This window comes from Lissotriton vulgaris, chromosome 3_1 (genome assembly GCF_964263255.1).
Source record: "Lissotriton vulgaris chromosome 3_1, aLisVul1.2, whole genome shotgun sequence".
Taxonomy (NCBI): domain Eukaryota; kingdom Metazoa; phylum Chordata; class Amphibia; order Caudata; family Salamandridae; genus Lissotriton; species Lissotriton vulgaris.
In genome coordinates, this window is record NC_141689.1 from 1,431,163,144 (window position 1) to 1,431,187,631 (window position 24,488).

The 24,488-nt window shown below is 46.8% G+C and overlaps 1 protein-coding gene across 1 annotated transcript in view; it reads left to right on the top strand.

Annotated features, from left to right (window-relative positions):
* The window catches only part of TNKS (tankyrase), a 700,580-nt gene that overhangs the window by 429,318 nt on the left and 246,774 nt on the right, over positions 1-24,488 (top strand). The window contains exon 18 of the mRNA XM_086961923.1: positions 23,822-23,931. Coding sequence (XP_086818049.1) covers positions 23,822-23,931 — 110 coding nt within the window. The remainder of the gene's footprint in view (positions 1-23,821; positions 23,932-24,488) is intronic.

Sequence of the window (24,488 nt, forward strand, 5' to 3'; positions counted from 1 at the left end):
CCTGCAGTGCGCAAAAAAACCCATGCACTTCTTTTACGTCTGTCATCGTGTTTTCCTCTGCTCTTGTTTTACCACAAGGGAAACCCTTCTTATTTGTTGTAAAAGACACATCGTCCAAACATCAGTCATCGCAAATCCTTGTGCCACCATGGAAAGAGTCGATCTGACGTCGGGCATGTGAACGGGCCACTGTATTCTCGCTCGCGCAGCACCAGAAAGAGACTTTTGTCAGCCCGCCTTTTCTGAATAAATCCTCCCTGTGTGGATTGGTATTATCCTTCCTATCAGCCACAGCTCCCTTTTACAGGCGGGACTCATGTAGCATTGTCCGTCCGCCACTCATTAACCGCTGGGTGCTGTTTGCTATTCAAACAGAGCTGTGGTTTTCAAAAGCTAAAAATTTGCAAGTCGGGTCACTTTGGGGGGGAAAAAAAGTCAGGCAGCTCATCCAAGCAGAGGCAGGCACACTGACGCAGCGACATGGTAACGCGGGGCAGAGGGTGCCACCCACAGTAGGTTGCATTGCTTTATTGCGAAGAAAACCTTTGAACCATGTGGAGGGCACACCCTAGCAAGTGGTATGAGCCCATACATTACTGCTAACAGCTAAATCTGGTTCACCAGCTGGACTTATGCCCACCCAGCATCATGGCTCTTCTCTCCCCAATATGCGCCCCTATAATTAAAAAAATTCTCAATGCTTCCATTCTTACTGGCCTTATCCCGAGTGCCTGGAAAGAGGCCTATGTTCGTCCCATCCTAAAAAAGCCATCTGCGGACCCCCAGGGGCTCCGCAATTACAGGCCAAAATCCCTGTTAGCCCTGCTTGGAAAAATGTTGGAATCCGTAATAAACTCACAACTCGGTCAGTACTTGGAATCTAATGACATGCTGGATCCTTCCCAGTCGGGCTTCCGTCCCGGCTTCAGCACAGAAACGGCCATTTTGGCTGTTACTGACTCGCTGAGACTCACCCTCGATGCCGTTGGATCTTCGATCTTGATCCTCCTAGATCTCTCTGCAGCATTCGATACAATATCTCATCAACGACTAGCGGAGAGATTGATAGAGTGCGGCATCGGGGTATAGCCTTACAGTGGCTGAGGAATTTCTTAACGGACAGATGGCAAACCACCAAACTAGGACCATTTGTCTCCCAAAATAAATTCCTGTTGGACAAAGGGGTGCCTCAGGGCTCCTGTTTAAGTCCTACCCTCTTTAATATATACCTGGCCCCCTGGCCAAGATAGTCCAACCTTTCGGCTTCAAGATAGTCTTGTACGCCGATGACACGCAGCTGCTGTTTCCAATAGGCCAAAATACTACTGATGAGAAACTGTTTTTCTGGTGGAATGTTAGCGATTGCGGACTGGATGAGGTAACGCTGTCTTCAGCTCAATCCAAGAAAAACCGTGCTTATGATCTTAGGCAAAGATGCCCATTTTTGGACATCCGACTGGTGGCCTCCCCAATTGGGTGAAGCTCCAACTCCGTCCTCCTCAGTGAAAAGTTTAGGAATTCAGCTGGACTCAATGCTTACCATGAAAGATAATGTTAAGAACATCGCAGGGTCCTGTTATTACAGCCTGCGCCGACTACGAAGAATTATCCCTTACCTACCTCTTGAACACCACAGAACTGTAGTCCAGGCAATGGTTATTAGTCGGCTAGACTATGGAAACGCCATGTTAGCTGAAGGAGGCATTACTAATCTGGCAAAACTTCAGCTTATACAGAACACCGCCATAAGAATTGTCCTAAATCGCCCTCCTAGATCCCCATCCCTCCCCTTGCTCAGACAACTTCACTGGCTTCCGGTTGTAAAAAGATCTTTCTTTAAGGTCTGTTGTCTCTCCTTTAAAGCTCTTAAAGGGGGCGGGGGGGGGGGGCACGTTACCTTCAAAATAAACTTTTTAAACAAATACGTGAATGCAATTTAAGATCTAGACCTCTTGAAGGTCCCACGTATCCGATTAACTCGCACAGGTGGCAGAGCTTTCTCTTATGTTGCCCCTAAATACTGGACCTCGCTACCTGTGGCCTTGCGAAAATCCACCTCCTATATGTCTTTCAGGAAACAATTAAAAACGTTTCTGTTTTAAGCTTGCTTTCTCGCAGAACCTTTTTTCTGCCCCCCTTTTTGGTATTCCCTTGGTAAGCGCTGAGATGCCCCTGGGTGAGTCATGCGCTATACAAGAAATCAGAACATAAAATATCAACGGAAGACTGCACTATGCAAACACCTTTAATATGTCCAAATGATTAAACCCTTAACTTAAGGACCAGAAAAAACACTTGTGTGTGTGTGTGTATATATATATATATATATATATATATATATATATATATATATATATATATATATATATATATAGTTTATTCTAAAAAGTTTCATTGCTATTTAGTAAGAAAATGCATACAAATAGACCATTATTGCAGAGGCTCTGTAATACAAACAGAAGCTGCACACCCCCAAAAACAAAAAGAGAAAGAAACCATAGAAAAAGGGCAACTAAGAAATACATACCAGAGTAATTTTAATAATTTTACTTTTGGGGTAGTAAAGTGCTGCATACAGCTAGTAGGCTCGGAGCACTCAGTACAGGCCTATATGCAAAATTCTAATCTTGATGGTACAGACACAGGCAATCGACCAGCTACGGTACTGGTGATGCCGCTGAGCTGGGTTTGGTGGCTCAGTGGACTAATGCGTCCATTGCAGAGGCCTTTGTTCGACCTCATGGTCACAGATTCAAATCCCGGCGGTTCACTCAGCCTTTTATCTATCGGAGGTCGATAAAATCCATAAATGGTTCAATGCAGTTCTGAGTAACGTGAAATAGTTGTAGTCGGTCTTAGCATTACACCTTAAACTTAGAAAAGACACCTCCCATCCTTCTGTGGTCAGTAAACCGAGGACTATAATTGAACAGCTTAAATTAACGCCAGTCAATAATAGTGCTTAGAAACGTAGAAATGTGGTGTGACGAGCTATATAAAACTGTACCATTATCTTTTATAGCCTTTTATAAACCTACCCTCCTCCCCACATTCAAGAGTATACAGATTTCCTTTTTCGCCTCTTTATATGATTTCTGACACTAAGCCGTTCGTCGTCATGTTAGCTCTCTTCTGTTTCTCTATTTTTGAAAAGTTAGTTAATTTTGTTCAATTAGTTCAGGATCAATAATCCACACGAAGCATTAGGTGGATTTAAAATTATGCTGTTCTAAAATATACTGTTTACATTAACAATGTCTAGTCTATGTAAGGGGCCACAAGTTGGCAGTGACCCCAAGGATTCCCGCAACACCTTATTGGGTACCCCTGATTTTTTTTAAACCTGTTCATGTCCTATTATAGTAACTTGCCACCTTCTGTACCCTTTTATCTTGTCACTTTCCAAAACTGGTGTCATGTCTCATTTTCACAAGAAGCAGCAAAGTGGAGTGTGTTAACAGCCTAGTTTTCTACAGTGTGACGCAGCCCGTTTAATTAGAAAATAAAGAGAAACTGTTTTTTTTTCTTCGAGAGGATAATGCTAATAGAGAGAAATTTAATTAAAAGTAGATTTTATTTAAACCAAATCCCACTTGGGAAAGTTAGATTACAGTTTTTAAATTACAAGCATTGGCATAGCCAATAGGTCTCGCCTTTGGAACCTTATGAGTATTTAGTTATGCAGTACAATAGTCTTGGTGCAACAACATCAACTGTTGCATGGCTAAACCCTTATTAGTTCCCAAAGGCGAGACCTATCGGCTATGCCAATGCTTGTTTTAATTCATGGTATATTAACATGTAAAAATGCAGTGAACTGGATTCCCCTTGAACAGCAAGAATTGGCAAGTTTTTTAAAGTGGTGCAGGAACTTCCTAAAAATACACAACAAAGCGCAGAGATGATCGCGTATTGATAATTCTTACCTCCTGCACTACGGACATTGTAGTGGGTTTAAACAATTTTTACTGTTTTCATATAAATTTTACTTAGGTTTATCTATAATAGATTTTAAATAGCCAAATTACATTAAACTTAAGACCAACTCAGGGTAAGCTCTGTGGAGCCCCTGCTCCCTTTTAATGTGTCCCTTTCAGACATTCTCTTGGGGGCCTGGGTCAAACCCTGCATGGGCGCTCCATTGCGCAGAATGATTGACTGATGCCATCGCCCCACTTCAGGAGGCTCCGCTTTCCTGTCCCATCCCTCTCCCGAGAGCCTGGTGGTGCAGGCCTGGACATCCAAGATAAACCGAAGCATGTTACCTACCACCCAACCAGATTTGGAATCCAAGAGGCTGGATCCCTTTGGGAAGAGGATCTTTTCCACCAGTTTGGCATTGCGGTCTATGAGCACCACATGTCTATTGGGCTGGTATTACCATGCTTTGTGGGATTCTGTTGCGCATCTGCTACCCATTCTTTCAGAAAAAGGCTGGGCCATCCTAAACCAAGCATTGGCTGATGGTAGGGATGCAGCGAAGTTTGACATTTGGTGTGGACTGGGCACCACTGATTCATTAGGTAGGGCCATGGCACTCTGCCGACAGGGCTAGTTGCGGTCTACTAGGTTTTCATGGGATGTCCATTGTCTTTAATCAACATGCTCTTTGATGGTACCAGCCTCTTTGGCAACAAGGCTGACACAGCGCTAGAAAGCTTCCAAGACAGCAGGGTCACCTCCAGATCACTGGGCCGCTCTCTGGTCTCCCGCCAACAGCAACAGTCATTTCGTACTTTCTGTGGTTACAGGTGGGGCTCACATGGGCGTCCGCAATACCCATCTTAGCCCCCAGGCCAGGAAACATCTCAGTCCTTTCGTGGCTGGGGACACAGTTCCCATAGGACGCTGGACCCACATCCCATGTATTGTCCAATATTCCATCGCTCTGTCGCAGCCTCAAAACCTCTTTAATGGGTCCTCCATGCAGCACACCCAATCGGTTGGCAGGATCAGGTACTACCTGCCCCAATGGCAAGCAATAACTTCCGACAAGTGGATGCTACAGATTGTTCAGAATGGTTATGCACTACCCTTCCTGGAGACTCCACCACCTTTGCAACGATTGCCAAAATGGCCGAAGGAGAACCATCTCTTTTTGATCCATCAGGAAGCGTAATCTCTGTTCGCCAAAGGAGCCATTGAGAGAGTGACAGCATCAGAAGTAGGATGGGGTTGCTATTCCCTCTTTCTGATGCCAAAACGGATGGAGTTAATCTTCCTATACTACATAGTTTCCCTCTCAACGCCTTTATATGGAAAGAGAAATTCAAGATGCTCACGGTGGCTGTTTCTGTCTGCCTTGGACCGCGGACACTGGATGGTAGCATTGGACCTCCAGGACGCATATTTCTGCAGGCCCACAAGTGTTACCTGCAGTTCACTGTAGGCCAAGATCATTTCAGTTTTCTGTGCCCTCTTCCTCTTTGGCCTCATCAGTGCTGTCAGGTGGTCAAGAAAATGATGACAGTGGTTGCAGCACCCCTGACTAGGTAGAGCTGCCAGTCTTCCCCTACCTCGATGAGTTGCTGTTGAAGATGGACTTGCAGTAGTCACCCTACTCCAGACTACAGCAAATCTTCTGCACTTGCTGAGGTTCCCTAGCAACGTGCTGAAGTCACACCTGAATCCCTTTCAGGCACTCCCCTTTCATCTGAGCCATTCTGGGCACAGTACAGTTCCTTCTGGACCGGAGAGTCCTTGACGTTCGGGCCAGGATCCCAATGTTTTGACATGCATCCTGGATTTTGGGCAGACTGACTCTGAGCTACTGGAGCTGATAGGCTCCTGCATACTGCTAGCAAAGCACACTCGATGGCATAGTCAGGGCTTGATGTCCTAGTGTGCTCAACACTGAAGGAATCTCTCCAGCCTGGTCCAGATTTTGGTGGCAGACTGCAAAAGATGTGCACTGGTGGTTGACGAATCTCGATTGGACCGGCAGCAGACCCGTCTACCGTCCCCATCCGGAATTGACAGTGGTGACACATCACATATTGGTTGGGGAGGCCATTTGGGATAGATGGAGCTCATTGAACTCTGGTCTCTGGTGGAATCCAGACTCCACACCTGTTGGAGTTCCATGTGATCTGACTGGCATTGAAAGCCTTTCTGCCCAGCAAGACCTTGCCTTTGGCACCATTATAGGTTATCTTTTGACGGTCTCGACTTTTTTGCGGTTGCTGTATTAGCCCTCACTATTTAAGTCACCTGTTGTGACACGTTTTCTTAAGGGTTTGCAACATTTGTTCCCTCCTACTCTTTACACCATGCCCCAATGAGACCTTAGTTTGGTCCCAACGTTTCTCATTGGCTCCCAATTCAAGCCCCTACATAGCTGTCTGTTGAGAATGTGACTCTTAACTTTTCTTAGTGGTCATTACATGAGCTAGGAGTGCCAATGAGCTTCAAGCTTTTTCAGTTAACTCTCCGTACACCAGGTTCTACCTCAGCAAACTGATTCTTCGGACTCGTGCCCCCTTTTCACATCGGCCAAGACATCACATTGACCAAATATTTTGATCCAATTCGTCCTTCTAAGGGAGAGGAGAGGCTCCACTGTCTGCATCCGAAAAGAGCTCTGTCACTTTACATCGATTGTACCAAGGACCACCGGGTGGACGATCAACTATTTTTCATATTCACAGTAGCAAAAAAAGGCAAGGCAATGCAGAAGAGAAACATTACTCAATGAATTGTACTTTGCATTAAGATCTGCTATGCAATAGCTAAGGAGCAGCCTTCTGAGAACTTGTGGTACAATTCCGCCAGGGTAGCTACTACTGCGTGGCACACGGACAACAACCCCTGGTCGTTTGAATTCCCATATACTCAGATACACTTCAAGAGATCTACTCCTCCTTAACAAATCCAAGGATAACTGTTGTTTTTTAATCCCTGGTGGTGAGAAGGGAGACTGTCCACTCCTGCAACCACGGATGATTAAAGCATTCCAGTCTCCCCCACTTCCCCATAGCTACTACTCATCCAACCACTCAGAGTGTAAATATTCACTGGAGCCTTGCAAATGTCAGGTCCCTGGCAAAGTGCAAGTACGAGATTGCACACATGATCTCCAGTATTGTTTTAGACATACTTTTTATTACAGAAACCTGGGCAGATGCTACTCTGACCCAGACTTTTTCACTGCAACCCCTACTGTATTTCGGGCTATCAGGGTCGACAGGGCAATAAAACGTGGGAGTGGAGTAGCAATTATTTTTAGGGAGCAGTTCACAGCAACTTTCCATCCTACTTCCACGCCCTCTCATGAGGCTCTTCACTTTGCCCTTGAACTCCACTCCAGGTCGACCTTCAGAGGCATTTTATTGTACAGTCCTCCAGGCGCTAGAAACACTTTTACTCTTAATCTAGATAGTCTTCTAAAACCAACTCTTTTAAACGATAAATCCACCATCCTCGGAGACTTACATTTTTACCTTGAAGATGAGGATAACCGGGAGACTGGTGCACTACTAGACACATTGGGAGTCATAGGCTTTGCTCACCTAGTACAGACCCCCACCCATGAGGCTGGGCATACACTAGACTGCATCTTTACCTCGGCCCAAGGACTTGCACTAAAAGAAAAAAACCTTCCTCTGACATGGTCAGATCATTCGTAAGTTAAGTTCAACCTCCCAGTCACCACTGGCGGGCACGAAGAGACCACTAAGCCCCCTCCCTCTACCTACCTAAAGTGAAATAAAGTAGGTAAAACGACCCTCGGAACGCATTTGCAGGACTCACGACCACTATTAAATCATCACCCAGAGTTAGTTGTCACCAATGAAACTGAATGGCTGAACGACGCAGTTAAGGCCTCGGTGCCTACAAAAAAATTCTCAGGGAATAGGAGTACCCCTTCTGCCCCCTGGTTCTCTGAGACACGTCGGAAGGAAAAGCAAAAGTGCTGTAGACTAGAAAGGTGTTGGAGAGCGAATTACCACACACCCGAAAGAGACTCGTAATAGAACTGCCCTAACACAATATAATAACCTACTGATATCAGAAAAAAAGGACTTCTTTACTAAACAGATTGAGAAAGCAAAAAACTCCTCTAAAGAATTATTTGCAGTAGTAAATAATCTAACCGTACCCAAGAACACAGGGATTAAGGGCTACCAAAAGTTTTGTCACAATATTGCAGCAGCCTTTAAAGCCAAAGTTCTGGACATTTTTAAGGTCTTTGAGGATACTTCAGTCCACCATTCGACGGACAAGCTCAGAGTTAAAAAATAACACCCTTCTCAGGTTCTCCCCTGCATCATCAGAAGCAGTGGAAAAATATATAAGAGAAGCAAAGTCTGGATCTCCTTCTGACCCATGCCCGCCGGCGTTTCTGAAAGAAATAGCAGAAGTGGTGTGCCTTGGACTCGCAGAAATCTTCAATTCTATGTTTAACTCTGGGAATTTCCCTTCCAGGTGGAAAGATTCCTCCATCCTTCCACTGCTAAAAAAAAAGAAACAATCTGGATGGGACTAACCCGAACAACTATCGCCCTATAGCTTGGTTGTCGCTGTCGGCCAAAATAATCGAAAAAATCATGAATACTCAACTATCCCAATTTATTTGTGATAATAATCTGCTCCATCACTCCCAGTTTGGCTTCCTTCACGAGCATAGTACGGAAGCGGCACTCATTAAAGCCACAGAGGAGATCAGGAACAACAACACAGGGTTGTGGCTCTAACGCAGTAAGGCTAAGCCCAAAGTAACCAAAAAACAACTCAACTGCCAGTACTGGAAGTCAAGTTCAAGAAGTCTTTATTCGATTAATTCATCATAAAAGACATAAATACAAAATACACAATAACATATATAAAATCAGTATTAAATCATTGACATCGAATAACTTCATGCAGAAATATATAAAAGTTTAAAAGAGTTGCAGATACCGGTTACCACAGTAATACAAGATAAAACAGTCTCTGCTAATTTAGTTTAATAAACCTGCTTCTGATAACCCAGGCCCAGCCAAGGAACTTGGCAACCCCCACAACAATGAGCGGATCCAGATTAGTTTTTAACAATCTCAGGGCCTCAGCAGACGAGCGAGTGCCTAGTTGACTACAAACTGGTTTGAGCCACTTAGATCTGGGGGCAGAGTATAGGGGGCACACAAACAAAAAGTGAGATATACTTTCCCCAAAACCTTGACAGTTTGCGCAAAGCCCCAGACTAGCTTTTCCCCACTTATTGGTGAAGTCCCCAATAGGGAGTGTGCCACATCTGAATTGAAAAAAAAGTTTTCGGTCCAGAGGTTTGGTAATGGTTTCCCAGAATTTTTCTAACCTGGGTAGATCTTTGTGTACCAAAAATAAACCTGAAAGACTACTTGGGCTTGTTTTTGAAAAAGTATTGAGCATCACCCAGGCCCAATAACATTTTTTGAGCTCATTTTTAGATGGAAATGTGGCTGTCTCAGGCGACAACCACAACTCAGTGAGGCCCATAGATAGAAGAGTAGCCTTGAGATCTCTGAACCATCCGATTTTTAAGGCTCCCGGAGAGTTTTTTAACTCCAGACAGGCTTCAGCATAGTGGTGCAGGTCTGGGGTTGTCCACATGCGTCGCCAGAATGAGATCGGTCGATATCTAGCACAATCGACCACCGAGTGACACCCCAGATCGTATAGAAGGGGGATTAAAGGTGTCGATTGTGGCCGACCAATTGCCATCCTTAGGAACTTGTTTTTGGCGTGTTTCAAGGAATCCAAGTTGCTTCCACCCCATAGCTCTGCACCGTATAGCACCGCTGATAAAACCTTCCCACCATAGATCTTCATCAGCGGTGACATAGGTTTGGTAAATGAGCTTTTATGTTCCTTGATCAAAGCTCCACCCAACTGTTGGTGTTTCAGGGTCAGGAGCTCGATCTGGTGGGACCAGTTTAGTGTGTCGCTAAATGAAACACCCAAATAGGTAAAATGCTTGGTCTGCTCTAAGGGGGAATTCCCCATAGTGACCCTAGCCTTGACCTGTTTGTGTCCCCTCATGACCATAAATTTGGTCTTGGCAACGTTCACCTCCAGCTCATGCTCACTACAGAAACTCTCAAACCTCGACAGTGCTAGCTGTAATCCCTGTCTGGTTCTCGAAATCAGGAGTGTCGTCAGCGAACATGAGCAGGGGGATTTTCATGCCAGCCAAACTAGGAGCATCTGTGGGACATCCCTCAAAGTACTTGGTGACTCTATTTATGTATAGGGAGAACAGGGTTGGTGCCAAAACACATCCCTGTCTGACACCTTTCAACACAGGAAACTTATTAGTCACCTCACCAGGTTTGCCCCATCTAACAAAGGCGTAGGTCTCAGCATGAAGGTTAACAATGATACGAACCAGAGAGGGAGGCATACCCATTTCCAGAAGGCAGTTCCAGAGCCCAACCCTCGGAACAAGATCAAACGCAGACCGAAGGTCTACGAAAGCCGCAAAGAGGTTACCTTTGCCCAGAGTGACCGTCTTCCAGTGTAGTAACATAAACCGAAAAGCCTGATCCAGGGTACTTACATGGGGTCTAAACCCTGCTTGGAGAGGGGTAAGAATATTATATTCCTCAATCCAGGCCTGGACCCTGGATAGGACAAGTCGTGACACTATCTTTTGGACAGCATCAATAAGGCTGATCGGCCGGTAGTTAGAAGGAACCGACCGATCACCCTTCTTGAAGATGGGCAAAATCTCGGCACCCGCCCAAGAAACAGGCACCTTTGCTCCCCTGGCCAGCGTGTTTGCCAGGTGCAGTAGATAGGGTACCCATAGGTCTTGATCCTGTTGAAAAATATCCGCAGGAATACAATCCGGGCCGGGCGCTTTGCCCCTGGGGATGGTGTTCAGGACGTTTTCAACCTCTTTGGCCGAAAACACAAGGGTGTCAAAGGACAGCGGCCAGCCAATGGGTGTTTCCCCTTCCCTGAGGCACCTGAACTGTTCCTCGAAATGGGACACCCATTTTTGTTGGTCGACAGAAGCAGGGCTAGGACGATCATCCAGGGACTTACCCCATTTAAGGAGGTGCCAAAAGTGCGTGAGATTCCTAGAGCCACAGGCCTCAACAAGGAGAGCCCAGCGTTCTTCATCCCAGGCGGCTTTAGCTCGCCTCTTAGCTATATTGTAGGCCTTCCTGGAAGATTTAATTAGGGCTGGGTTCCTAGATTTTAGAGCTTTGAACAGGTTTGAATGAGATGTGCCACACTCATCATCAAACCAGTTCGCGGACTTCCTCGGCTTTCCTGTGCCCTTTTTTGCAACTATTTTAATAAATAAGGTCTTAAGGGATGCGAACAAACTGGCATGGATGTCGGAAATTTTAAGAGATATTTGGTTCGAGTCATCACATTGCTCAAATAATCTTAGGGAGTCAGAAACCAGGGCTCTTATTTTGGTGCGTGCATTCACGTCCACGGCAACCTTTGGCCACCGAACCCTCCTCATATCATTTGTTAATACCATGGCCTCTTGTACAACATTGGAGGGGTGCACAGAGGGCCCAGCAAAACTGAAATCCTTCAGTTCTGCTAGGAGAGGTTCGTGATCGCTTTCGGGCCGAGGTCTAATTAACATATCCGAGACTAGGGGCCACATAGTTACATCGACTAAAATGTAGTCGATGCGACTACTAAATCTTCCATTAAAGAATGTTGGATTGCCCATTCTGTCCGATCTAGTACGACCGTTAAGGGCTCGCAGTCCCCAATTCAGACATAGGCCTTTGATGAAAGTGGCACTTTGGGACCATTTAGTAATCGGAGATAGCTCTAGTTGTGGAATTCCCCATGTCGAGTCCTCGGCCTCCGTTAACATCCCATCCTCCCCGCTTAGTGGTTCGAAACAAGTATTGAAATCTCCCGTAACCACCACATGACCCTCTTGCTGTGAGGAGCCAAGAAATTCATCTAAGAGTGTTAGGGTAGTTGATACACGACCACCCGGTGTTCCTCTGGCATACACATTAAACAACAGAATAACCAACCCACTATTGAGCTTCAGGCTAACAATGAGGATATCAGGGCAGTCGATATAAATTTCTTTAACAGAGACTCCTACTGATTGGCGCACCCAGACAGTAAGACCCCCCATGGCCCTGCCTCTATGACCTCTAACTGCGGGTTTGTTAAAACTCAGATAACCTGGGAGATAAACCGGAAGAGTTGACCATGTCTCCTGAAAGGACCAGACGTCACCTTGTCTGATGAAGTCAGCCCATTCAGGTATACATATGCAGGAATCTATACCCGCCACATTCCAGCAACCCAGCGTGGTACCCTTAAGAGGGACTTGTGCACCCGGGACAATAACCTCTACGAAAGAGGATTCACCGGATTGTTGGAAACTTACTATAGATGGGGAAACCTCAGCAGGAACCCCTTCAATTGGCATCCTACAAACCCCAACCTGTAATGCCTGTACTGAAAGTGAGCCTGTAGCAGAAGCAACAAAAGAGGGCAGAATGTCATGAGACGGAGGAGAAGTGACCCACCCAGTTGGGTGAACAGGGTTACCTTCCTCACAACCCACGACTGGAACTTTAACACTTACAACATTGCGTGGGCGAATACACGGAACCACTCCCACATGAGAATTAGACTGGGCGTCGTTGCTTTTCTCACTAGTTTGTCAATCATTAGACGACAGCCCTGAAAGAGGATCGTATAAGTTTCTCAGTGGGATGTTCCACAAATCTTTAGGATGGGGGGGCCTGTTGAGATTAGAAAAGGCTGGAAATAAGCTGGGGGGCTGCAGTGCCTGTGTAAAAACTGGTGTAGGGGGGATCAAGGGGTACGGGGGGTTATTAAAAAAAAAGGCATTCCCAGGGATGTCGGAGGACCAGAAGGCTGGATATATGGCTTAGCCCAGCCCAGCGTTTGAGGAGGACAGTTATAGGTGGATTGGATGTACGAGCGATATAGAGCTTCGGGGTTGAAGTGGGGAACATGGAAGCTTGATGTGAAGTTGGACCATTTGGGTTTTTTTTTGGATTTAATAGAACCACCAGGCTGACTTTTAAGTGGGTTAGTCAAGGTTTCGGGGTAGAAGTAACCTAGATTCCTTGTGGAAATCCCACCCTCATTGTTCCCCACATACCAGTCAGTGAGGTGGGATACAACCCTATGGTCTCTAAAATTGATAATGACAATATCCCCCTCAATGTCCTTAGGGCGCACCCCAACCCACTGACATCTTCTAACCGTGACGATGTCCCCATTAAGGTTCGGAGGAAGGGGTCTGTTTGTTTTTAACCAGAAGATGACTTTATTTTTTAAACTATCGTCATTTTCCCTGTCCCCTTCCTGTAATGGTGGCACACCTGTCATGACAATAACAAAGTTTAGAGAATCGGGCGGCAGGTCTACATTTCTTTTCGGAGGTAAAAGTTTCTTCTGTTTACAATTTGCATCAGCAGATTTGCCCATCCCATTCTTTTTTGCTGGTACTGCCCTCTTGGCCAATGGTTTAGTAGTTGCCACGCTAGGGGTAGCTGCCGCAGGAGGTTGTAATGATGAGGATTTCGCAACCACTAACGGTGCTTTGCTTGGTATGGAAACAGATTTGGTGGAATTGGAAGTGAGTGTTTTGGTGGTAGTGGAGGAAGAATGACTAGTGGCTTTGGTTAATGCACCTGCAGCATGAGGTAAGCTTGCAGGGTTACTGGGGGGGCCTTTGATCTTATCTAAGCCTGAGGTATGAGACGATTCAAAGGACGCCACAAGGCGATCCAATTTTTCGCCCATAACCCTTACACGTTCCAGCAGAGGAAGCATATAAGATTTAATAAGTTTCCCCATGATGTCAAGAGTCGCTTCATTAACCCCTAGGGACACTGACTCAGAAGTTACTACGTCGGGGACTGCATGCTCACCAGCGACAGTGGGGCGGGACTCTGCTGTAGGGGGTGGGCCCAACGCACTATTTGTGATGGGTTTCGGTGGAGGTGGGATGTGGCGACTACGTCCTTTCCTTTTTACCCCCCCTTTACGCCTCTTCTTCCTTGGAGGGGAGTGAACCACCCCTAGAGCTATGTTGGACGAGCGTCCTGGCGATAGGCCATTCGCCTCCGGCATAGTCTCTCCTGGGACTATACAACCCAGAGTCAAGATGGGCCGCATAGGGGATGGATCTACTTCCCTACTATGTGACTCAGGGATCTTTATTTCAATTATACTAGAGTGGTTAATAGGGGGACAGATCAGCTGACCTCCACTAGTAGCACTACTACAAGGCGGGGAGATAGCAGGGAACCTAAATATGCTAGGGGTGAGATTGAGATCAGTCGTGTCAGCGTCAATAACGCTCAAACCTTGGGCTGGGAGATCCTTAGTAAGATTAAGGGCTGGCAGTGGAATACTCTTTAGCTGCTCAATTGAGCGTCTACGCTCAGCTCTCCTTTCGGCCAGAAGCAGGTCCATATCGACCTCCTTGGCAGATTTCTTGAAGAATTTATCAAGGGGACCCAAGACAGAGACACTAACACCTGGAGGAGCAGAGTGGCTCATGTTAACAGGAAAAACGGAATATGGGGGTTGGAATAACGACTCAAATACAATGCTAACAATCCCAAATGTCAACGAGCAAAGTCACTGCTTACTGCGAGTAAGATGAAAATATCCTGGCCCAGCCCGGCCTCCTGCGGCCCCGGACGGCCACAGATGGTCCCGCCCTTGTCCCGGGCTTCTCTCGGCGCCCTCCCGCGCGCTCCCGCGCTGCGGGAAAGACTGCTCTTTTTAAAGATGAACAGAAAGACCTAGGGGGCGTGGCCGGCAGGGAGAGGAGCCCAGCTGACAACGGGCGCGCGGGGACTCCTGGAACTTAGAGTCCACCCGCTCTACCCTCGCAGCCCTGCCGGTGTCCCAACAAGCCCCAGGCAAATTACCAACAGCTGCTAGAGTCCGCGAAGCGGGACCCGCGCAGCGGGTCCGGCGAGCAGCAGCGGCTCAGCAGGCAGGTTTCAGAATGAGCGGAGGTCCGTGGTGTGGCGAGGAATCCAGGTAGGTTATCCACTGCTGTGTGGGCTGGAGGCGATTAAGTGCTGCTGTGTTGGAGGCGTGGCCGGCAGGGAGAGGAGCCCAGCTGACAACGGGCGCGCGGGGACTCCTGGAACTTAGAGTCCACCCGCTCTACCCTCGCAGCCCTGCCGGTGTCCCAACAAGCCCCAGGCAAATTACCAACAGCTGCTAGAGTCCGCGAAGTGGGACCCGCGCAGCGGGTCCGGCGAGCAGCAGCGGCTCAGCAGGCAGGTTTCAGAATGAGCGGAGGTCCGTGGTGTGGCGAGGAATCCAGGTAGGAAGTCACTAATTTGTATTTATATCAACCTTTATGAATTAAACACAACGGTCCGTTTTTTAATTTCCGTCACTAGTTTAATATTTTATTTCATCACTAGTGGAACATTATTAGTTCATCAATGATTCAACTTTTTTTATGTGCATTTACAAACAACTATACATATAAAACATTACAATTTTACACGGCAAAACTTCAATGTACAATGTGATTACAAATTTCCAACCCATCCAACTTGCATTCTGGCCAACACATTCATCCTACTCTCATTCAGGACCGACAGTCTGGAGGAGGAGCGACGGAACGAAGGAAAGGACGTTCAGCAAGAAATTCATTGCCGCTGTCAACTAAGAAAACCTGTGTATTGACTACTGCCATACTCAGACGCGAAACACATCTGCAAATCTAAGGAGAGGGTCTTTTGTCCTGTGTCGCCTCAGTGTTACCTGCATTTAAGGATTGTACTCCATGCAATTAAGATACTGTCGGTCCTGAAGAGAACCCCGCAATAGGGGGTTCGAAACGCGTCCACCTGGTTTGGTGCCTTTTGTCGTTTCTCAACTTGAATACAAAGGGAGTTTTGTGTTTTGAGAACTTGGTTCTGTTCCTAAAGGATTACTTTGACTAAATAAAAAGTGAGAATCTTGAAATTCGAATACCATCTACATGGACCGACAATGGATTGTTGACAATAGGGCCAAAAAGTGTTTTTGTGTTTTTGATGTATGAGAGTAGGATGAATGTGTTGGCCAGTATGCCAATAAAAGTGATGAAATAAAATATTAAACTAGTGTCGGAAATTAAAAAATGGACCGTTATGTTTAATTCATAAAGGTTGATATAAATACAAATTAGTGACTTCCAGTATTGGCAGTTGAGTTGTTTTTTTGGTTACAGAGGAGATCAGAGCAGTGATTGATGGAGGAGGCACAGCCACCCTTGTACTCCTCGATCTGTCAGCCGCTTTCGATACCATGGATCACTCTTCCAGCAGCGGGTGGAGAGCTTGGGGGTCAGGGGAAGGGCATTAACCCTGCTGTCCTCCTTTCTCAAGGATAGGAGACTAACAGTATCGAAAGATGGGTATCATTCAGAGCGTAATACCCTCCAATGCGGAGTACCACAGGGCTCTTCCTTAAGCCCTTCTCTTTTCAATGTCTATATCTCCGAACTTGCTCCTCTGATCCGGGACTTTGGGTTTAGTCTGACGTCCTACACCGACGACACCCAGATAGTGGTGGCTGCTTATAGAAATCAAGCCTCTCCTGCTCCACGATTTCAGAATTGCATGAGTGCAATAAATAAATAAATGGATGAGTACACATTGTCTCAAACGCAATTCTGAAAAAACTGAGGTCCTAATTTTTGGCACTATGCAACCAAACTGGGGCAATCTGTGGTGGTCGTATGAGATGGGTAAATCACCAAAACCAATCGAGTAAATAGAGGGTGCACAGCTAATAGTTACTTGAATAGTTAGAACAATGATGAATACTGTTCATATGAGGGTTGGGTGCTCTCACAGGTAACGCCTCCGTCCGTTAGGCGTATACGTGAAACTGCAGAAATGTGCACGCTAGAACTGCCAGTGCATCCCTGTATGCGAGGCACTCCCTTGGGTTTATGAAAATAAATCCAGAGTTTCCAAAATTACTTCCGAGTCTTATTATTTATTTTCCTCTTCAAAGTATGTATTTTTTATATTGATGATATTTACTGCATATCATGAAATTTCATATTTCAAATTGGTACATTTGATAGCTTCGAGCAGATACAACTCCAATGCATTTCGGGCTATCCTTGCCCTTTATCAAGGAGAACTGAAAATGAGGAAAGATACGGCGTGCTGTCAGTAAATTAGGTAAACACAGCTGGTAAAGGTGGTAGAAATGGTGCTCGTGGTAAGTAGAACCCAAAATAATTGGTAAAGCAAGCGACTTCATGTATCATGCGTCGTGTGTAAACACCCCAAACGTGAGGGTAGTAGGTGTCTGACGTGATAGTTTATCTAACGGCTGTGCTCGGGGAAGGTAATCAGTGCTCGGGGTTCGGAAAGTGAAGGTGGTAAAAAACTGAACTTACAGTTCGCCGGACTCTGTGGAGGACATGGCGATCTAAATAATGAAAACCACGGATAAAAGGATTAGTGCTGACCTCATGATCAGTGGTGGTATGCCCTGAATTTCGATGTATGTATCGATCTATTTGAGAACTTAGTTAAAAAGGATCTGACAAAAATCAACTTCAAGAACAGAACGTCCCACAACAACATCACACAGAAGGACAAGGATACACAAGTCTGGCCAACAATCCAGAAATTAAATGCATAAAGGCTGATAAGGGTGGAGCACTTGTAATACTCAACACTGTAATGTACGATAAGAAAATCAACGAACATATAAGGGGCGGAACGACTCAAAACAAGCAAAACTTACGTTCGAATCTCGCAGAGCGCAGAATGCCCCAACAGAGGAACGCTCTGACCACGCAGCCGAGAGCAATCAAGAGGAAGACTGGAAATCTCTCCTCTTGAGCATGAAGCAGAGCCTGACATCAATTGATGCCAAAATGGACGCCATGAACGCCAGAATGGACACGGTGGTCAACAAGCTCGAGCACCACAATCACAGGATTACTGAGGCCGAGTCTAGAGTATCGGAACTAGAAGATGGCGCTGTGGCGAATAGGGAGCGCGTACTACAAATGGATAAACTCCTGCATGGAGAAGTTGATCATCGACCTATTTGGCAGAGACTCCTTCTCTGCCCACATGGCAATAGAAAGAGCGCACAGATCATTGAACGCACGCCGCCGCCCCCCCCCTGGGGTGTGGTTCTTTGGCATATCATTGTGCGCTTCCTTAACTATCGAGATAGAGACACAGTCCTCAGATTAGCAGAAGGGTCAGGTTTACTACGAAAATACTACCTAGACCTTTTTCCCTGACTTTACCCAAACAGTACAGGAAGCCAGACGGAAGTTCATCAACGTGAAGAAAAAACTCCAGCAGCAAGAGATTCCGTACGCCATGATGTACCCCTGCAAAACCAAAAATCACACACCGCGGCCACCACCATTTCTTCACTAATCCCTAGCAGGTGGAGGATTTCCTTAAGAAAGAGCGCAGGGCGGCGTCCGAGGAAGCTGCGGCGCGGGACAGTTCCAGAGCGCCCTCACCAATGTCCCAGCCGGAATGACCGTCAGAGCCGCGCAGAAGTCTATCACGCTGAACACATGGCTGGCGCAGCGACATGCAGACTACAAACTGGTGATTTATAATTACTAACATTTCCTAAGAGACATGATCTGCCCGGTCACTCTTCCCCGTCCCGCGACACTGCTCGCCTAGTTGGCGTGATGGTTGGCGGGAGCAACAAGGGTGAAGAGAGGGCAAGGTGCGAGCCCCTAGTGTCCCCCATGACGGGCGATCCCCTGGATACACTGAGATTGACTGTTCGATGGGAACTACTCTGATAAAGAGAAAGGGTGGGACTAGTTGGGGGTGCTGGTGTGGGTGGTTTTTTCCTGATCAACATGTACTACCTACGGGTTACGCTGTGGGTCAAGATGGGGCCTACTTGGACTATTCCACTGCGGTTGAGGTGGGTGGGAGACTATAAGATGCCCAGCGAGTTGGAGACGCCGGAGTGGGTGGGGGATTCTATGTTCTGAACATTACATTGCCAGGTACTGAGGGAAGATTGAATGCTTTTTATTATGTAATACTCTGCATGTACTGCCATGACGACAACAGGTAACCTACAAGCACTCAGACGCATAACAGGGGCTTCTTGAAATGTCCAAGGCCTTTGGTGACCCCAGGAAGAGAAGACAAATACTGAGCTACTTAGACAGGCACTGGGTGACAGTTGCTCTTCTACAAGAGACACACCTAGCACCCGGGGGCACTCTTCAATTTGCGTCCCGTTGGGCCTCATGCCGCAACTTCGCCTCCTATTCCACTTACTCCAGGTGAGTGTCCATTTTAATCAAACGGGGAGTGGAGTTTACACTGGAGGGAATGGATTCCGGTGTTGACGGTAGATTTAGCATGGTATGGGGGTGCCTACCTTCACATAATGTCCTTTTTGCGAGTTACTATGGCCCTAATGTCGATGATCCCATGCACTACTCTTGTTATGGGGCAAAATACAAGCACTAGACATCACATACGTCATTCTCGGAGGAGATTTCAATACGGCACTACACACACCAATAGACCGGTCAAACCCCCTCCCGTCGCACTACACGGCCACAGAGAGAACGCTAAGGTATATAGTAAGGGATCACTGCCTATTAGACGCCTGGAGATACAAACACCCCACACTCAAACAAGGTACCCACCACTCAGCAGTTTACTCCACCTGGGCGCGCTTAGATTGTCTTTCTAACGGCAGGGATGACACATTGGCTGCTGCAGGCGACACACCTGACCCGCACATTCTCGGATCATTCCCCGGTTTTGGTGGAGCTCCAGGTGCCCGTGGCTTGCTCTCCATATTTGAGCTGGCTACTAAATCCCTCTCACCTCCATGACGCTGCATTTAAGGCCGAATTAGAGCAGGACATACGAGATTTCTTTGAACGTAACCCGACATCTGTGTCTAGCGTCACAACAGTATGGGAGGCGTTCAAGGTCACAGTGCGGGGATGGTGCATAGCAAAAGGGGGTGGGATCCTTAAATCATTGCGGGGGGACCTCCGGAAACTGTAATCGGAACTGCGCGAACTGGAACACGCAACAGAACGCGACCCACGTAATCACACGATAAAAGCCCTGCTGCGGGACAAGCTAACTGAATACGAGGTGGCCGCACACAGGGAATGCAAGTTCCACGGGAAACCATACACTACTCGCATTTACAGGGAAGGCGATCGCCCCGGGAAGGCACTAGCGTCGGCTGTTTGGCCTCCCAGGTTCGAGAATTATGTCACAGAAATACAAGACTACCAGGGCACCATGCACAGAAACCTACCAGATCAGCTCCGCACCCTCAGGGATTATTACAACACACTTTACACTTCACACAGAGGCACGCCGGTCGACCTGAACGCTTACTTGGGGGACACTGCCATAGCCTGGCTAGGGCCAACTCAACAAAAATTTCTGAATCTAGAACTGGAACTTGACGAAATTACGGAGGCCATTATGGCGACGAAGTCAGGCTGGGCCCCTGGATCAGATGGGCTTCCGATTGACTTTTATAAAACTTTTGACCCCCTACTCGCCCCCATCCTGAAACAGGTCTTCTATGCAGCATTGGAGGAAGGGAGCTTACCTAGCACCATGCGAGAGGCCCTGATCACATCCCTTCTGAAACCTGGCAAACCCGCGCCCAATGCGACTCATATCTGCCCTTTTCTTTGCTAAATAGTGACATTAAGATCTTGGCCAAAGTCCTGGCCACGCCCCTTAATCTCCTGATGGAGCGTCTGGTTCTACCAGACCAGGCGGGGTTCGTGCCCAACCGAGCTACGTCCCACAACCTGCTCACGCTACCATGCAGTACTGCAGGACATTGATCCCAATTGTGAGGCAGCCGCTAAATTACTGGACGCCACAAATGCTTTCGACTCGCTAGAATGGGACTACTTGCTTGGCGTGTTGGAATACATGGGAATGCCCTTTAGTTTTTTGGACTGGATACGTCTACTATACTACCAACCCGCGGCGGTGGTGTTATTGAACGGGTCCAGGTCCCCCCCTTCAACATCAACAGAGAAACTCACCAAGGCTGCCCACTGTCCCCGGTTCTATTCGCATTGGCCATTGAACCATTAGCGGCAAAACTCAGGCAGCATCACAACCGTAGGGCGCTAATTTACCCAGAAAGACAATTACTCATCTCGCTCTATGCGGATATGACACTCTACGTTAAAAAAACTAAATCTCATATTGCGCGAAATAACGAAGTTTAGAGGCATTGCTGGAATACAAATAAACTGGAGCAAATCTGCTGTGTTTCCCCTTACGGACAAAACGCTCCCGTACCAGCTAGATTACCCGCTTGTCTGGTAAACTGAAGAATTGAAATACCTAGGGGTCCGTATTACCAGGCAGCGAGATACCCTGATTAGGGCCAATTACGGGACTGCCCTGGATAAAATCACTGACATCACCAAATGTATACGCCTCCCACTCTCAATGGCAGGCCGCATCTCCCTTATTAAGAATGGTGATACTGCCAAAACTCCTATACTTATTCACTAATATCCCATACAACCCGGGCGAGATTTTTTTAGTGCGCTCTGACACGACTAATATGGGGCAGGAAGCGGGCGAGAATCAGTCTAGCTACACTAATGCTGCCGTATCATCAAGGGGGATTTGAAGTCCCCAACTTCGAGCGTTATTATGACTGCGCACAGGGTCACTTCGCTGCTTACTGGTTTCATCCACAGCCCTATATGGCGCACCTCGTGGTGGAAGATGGATACATGAGGCCAGTCACCGCCCCAGGGTATATCTACACTGCCGTGGGTGATAGAGAACGTGACCCCCCCAAAGTAGATTGTACAGTGGCAGCGTGGAAACGATTAGCCACCGCAATGGGGAACCCTTTCCCGTACTCACCACGAATGACTTTGAAAAGTGACCCACGACTACAGGTCCCCTATGAAGAGGTAGGGCGGAAAATGCAGACTAAGCTCATATATAACACCTGGGGTGACCTGTATATCCAGGGGCAATTCCGCACTGCACACCAATTCTTTGGGGGCCACCCCCACACGGTCATGGACACCTTCCTATACACCAGGCTACGTCAAAACGTGCGCGCAGTTACCCCTAATTTCCCTAACGAACCTGACACCCTTGAACTCCTACATGCTCTCCTGCAGAAAGATGCCCCACAACACGTCGTGTCACTACTCTACAAACATACACAAACTGTGCCAAGGACTACCACACTACGAGCGTGTACGGACTGGGACAGAGATCTGGATACACCGCTGATGGACGAACAATGGAAGGTCATTTGTTCGCACGCATGCACAGTTACGGGCAATGCTAGGTTGCGCCTAGTACACTTCAGATTTTTACATCGTTCGTACTATACTCCCACTAAATTGCACAAGTATCACCTCCGAGAGGACAATAGATGCTATCGCTGCGGAGAGAGGGAGCGGATTTTTTCCACCAGGCGTGGACCTGCCCTGCGATTGGCAAATACTGGACGGAGGTTTTTGAGGGTCTGACGGACATGCTAGGGGTGGCAATAGCACTGTGTTCACTGGCAGCGCTACTAGTCCTCTCCCACACTATCACGACTGTACATAAAAAGTTTCTGGCCCGGAGTCTACTCCTAGTCAAACGCCAGGTAGTGTGCAAATGTGGTAGAGGACAAGCCCCCAAGTTTAAGGCTTGGATATTGACCATGACCACATGGCAGGACCACCTACTCAATTATGCAGAATTGCTACCACAGAAGTCGCGCCCTAAGGATATCTGGGGACCATTCACAAATTACCTTCTCAAGAAGCAGCAGGAGGAGGAGGTGGGGAGATCGGAGGGAGACAGGGACACGCCAGCTAGGGATGTTCAGACCGACCACTGACTCGGACGCTGATATTCTGTCACACACACTGATGTTCCCTGGTCAAGGCACTTCGGACCACCATGTTAGTGCTGCCACTGAACACACCGGAGGGGCTCAGACTGCCCAGAGAATTTAATTGCCAAAGGCACAGGATGCTGATGTACCACGGCTGAACTATACTCGCTTGTCATGAAGAATGCCACCTCCATATATGGACATACCTGTCGAGCCTTTACTGTTTTAATATGGGGTATCGGTCTCCAGAGTACCTTGGTATGATACATGATCTTTTGTGGGAGGCAGTTGGGATTTAAGTTTCGATGTTAACTCCTTCTTGGATAAATGACAATAAACCTGTATGGGAAGGTGCCACATTGCGTCAGCAACTACCGATTATTGAATTTGACGATCGTATTGCACTGATGTACTGTACCTTATTTTTTTTTCTACAATAAAGGTTTTTGAAAAGAAATTAAAATTAAAAAAAAGTTTCTTCAATCTATCACTATCTTAAGCTGTCATTAATGCTTCTGTCTAATGGTAATTAATGCTTGCTTGTAATCGAGCGTCAATGCGTAGCGGTGGCGCCTATATACGGCTAGTGACTGTGACTTCAGAGGCCAGGAAAAGCAGCCATAAAGTCAGTTGGCATCACCTATCCCTGCACAGGAGCAATGGCTAAAGTTTCTGGATCCAGTCTGGTGCCTGGTGGTTCAAAGAATGACGAATCTGCAATTAGAGTATCCACCAGCAAGAGCATTACCGAAAGTGAGTAACTTGTTTGTGTGTGCCCATCTTCCTGACGTGTAGGGAGGAAGTGTTATTGGTTTTGAAAATATTTCTGGTTGCCACAACATTAGTGAATCCTCCTAAACAAAGCATGCGCCTGTATAGGAAGGACTGTGAGTTATGAGTATTATTGCTCTGGTCTTTCATTGCTCCCTTTATGAAATCTAGACATGTTCAGCCATGATTTACAATGTTCTCTTTCTTGTAGCTGGTTACAACAACCTGGAGGTTGCAGAGTATCTTTTAGAACACGGTGCTGATGTGAATGCTCAAGACAAAGGTGGCCTAATTCCACTGCACAATGCTGCTTCCTATGGGGTAAGAAAAAAAAACGAGCCACTGGAAAAAAAAATATTTTGAGAAATTCTTTAATGTTAGTTAGGCTTAAATTAAACTATAAAATATTTTACAATAGAGATCGGAGTATTGAATTCCTCTTTAAAAAGACTAATTTTACCCGTGTGACTATTTTATCTTACTTTTTTTTTTAATTAGTCAACTTTTTATATAGTGAGAAAATGAGCACACATTTTACTGACTTACTGTGCAACCCACTCCATTTATTCATTTGCTTGCATTTCCCCTTTTGCTACTGTCTTTTTTTTTCTTTTTCAAAACCATTTTTATTAGAGGGTCAAGCAAGTGCAGGCACAGCCCTCCACAATCAGGAGGAGACTGTCAACAGCGAGTATGAAAAGGCACATTTACGGCATAGCATCGAACCCCTCGTGTACAGCAATTTTTCAAAAACTCAGAACACACATCCACCCACCAACCCCCCAGAACTCCCCCCAGTCCCCAACTACTGCCCACCCCTTATCCCACCCTAACCCTGTGCACGTGATCATTAAGCAACCAGAATAGAAGAAGTACAT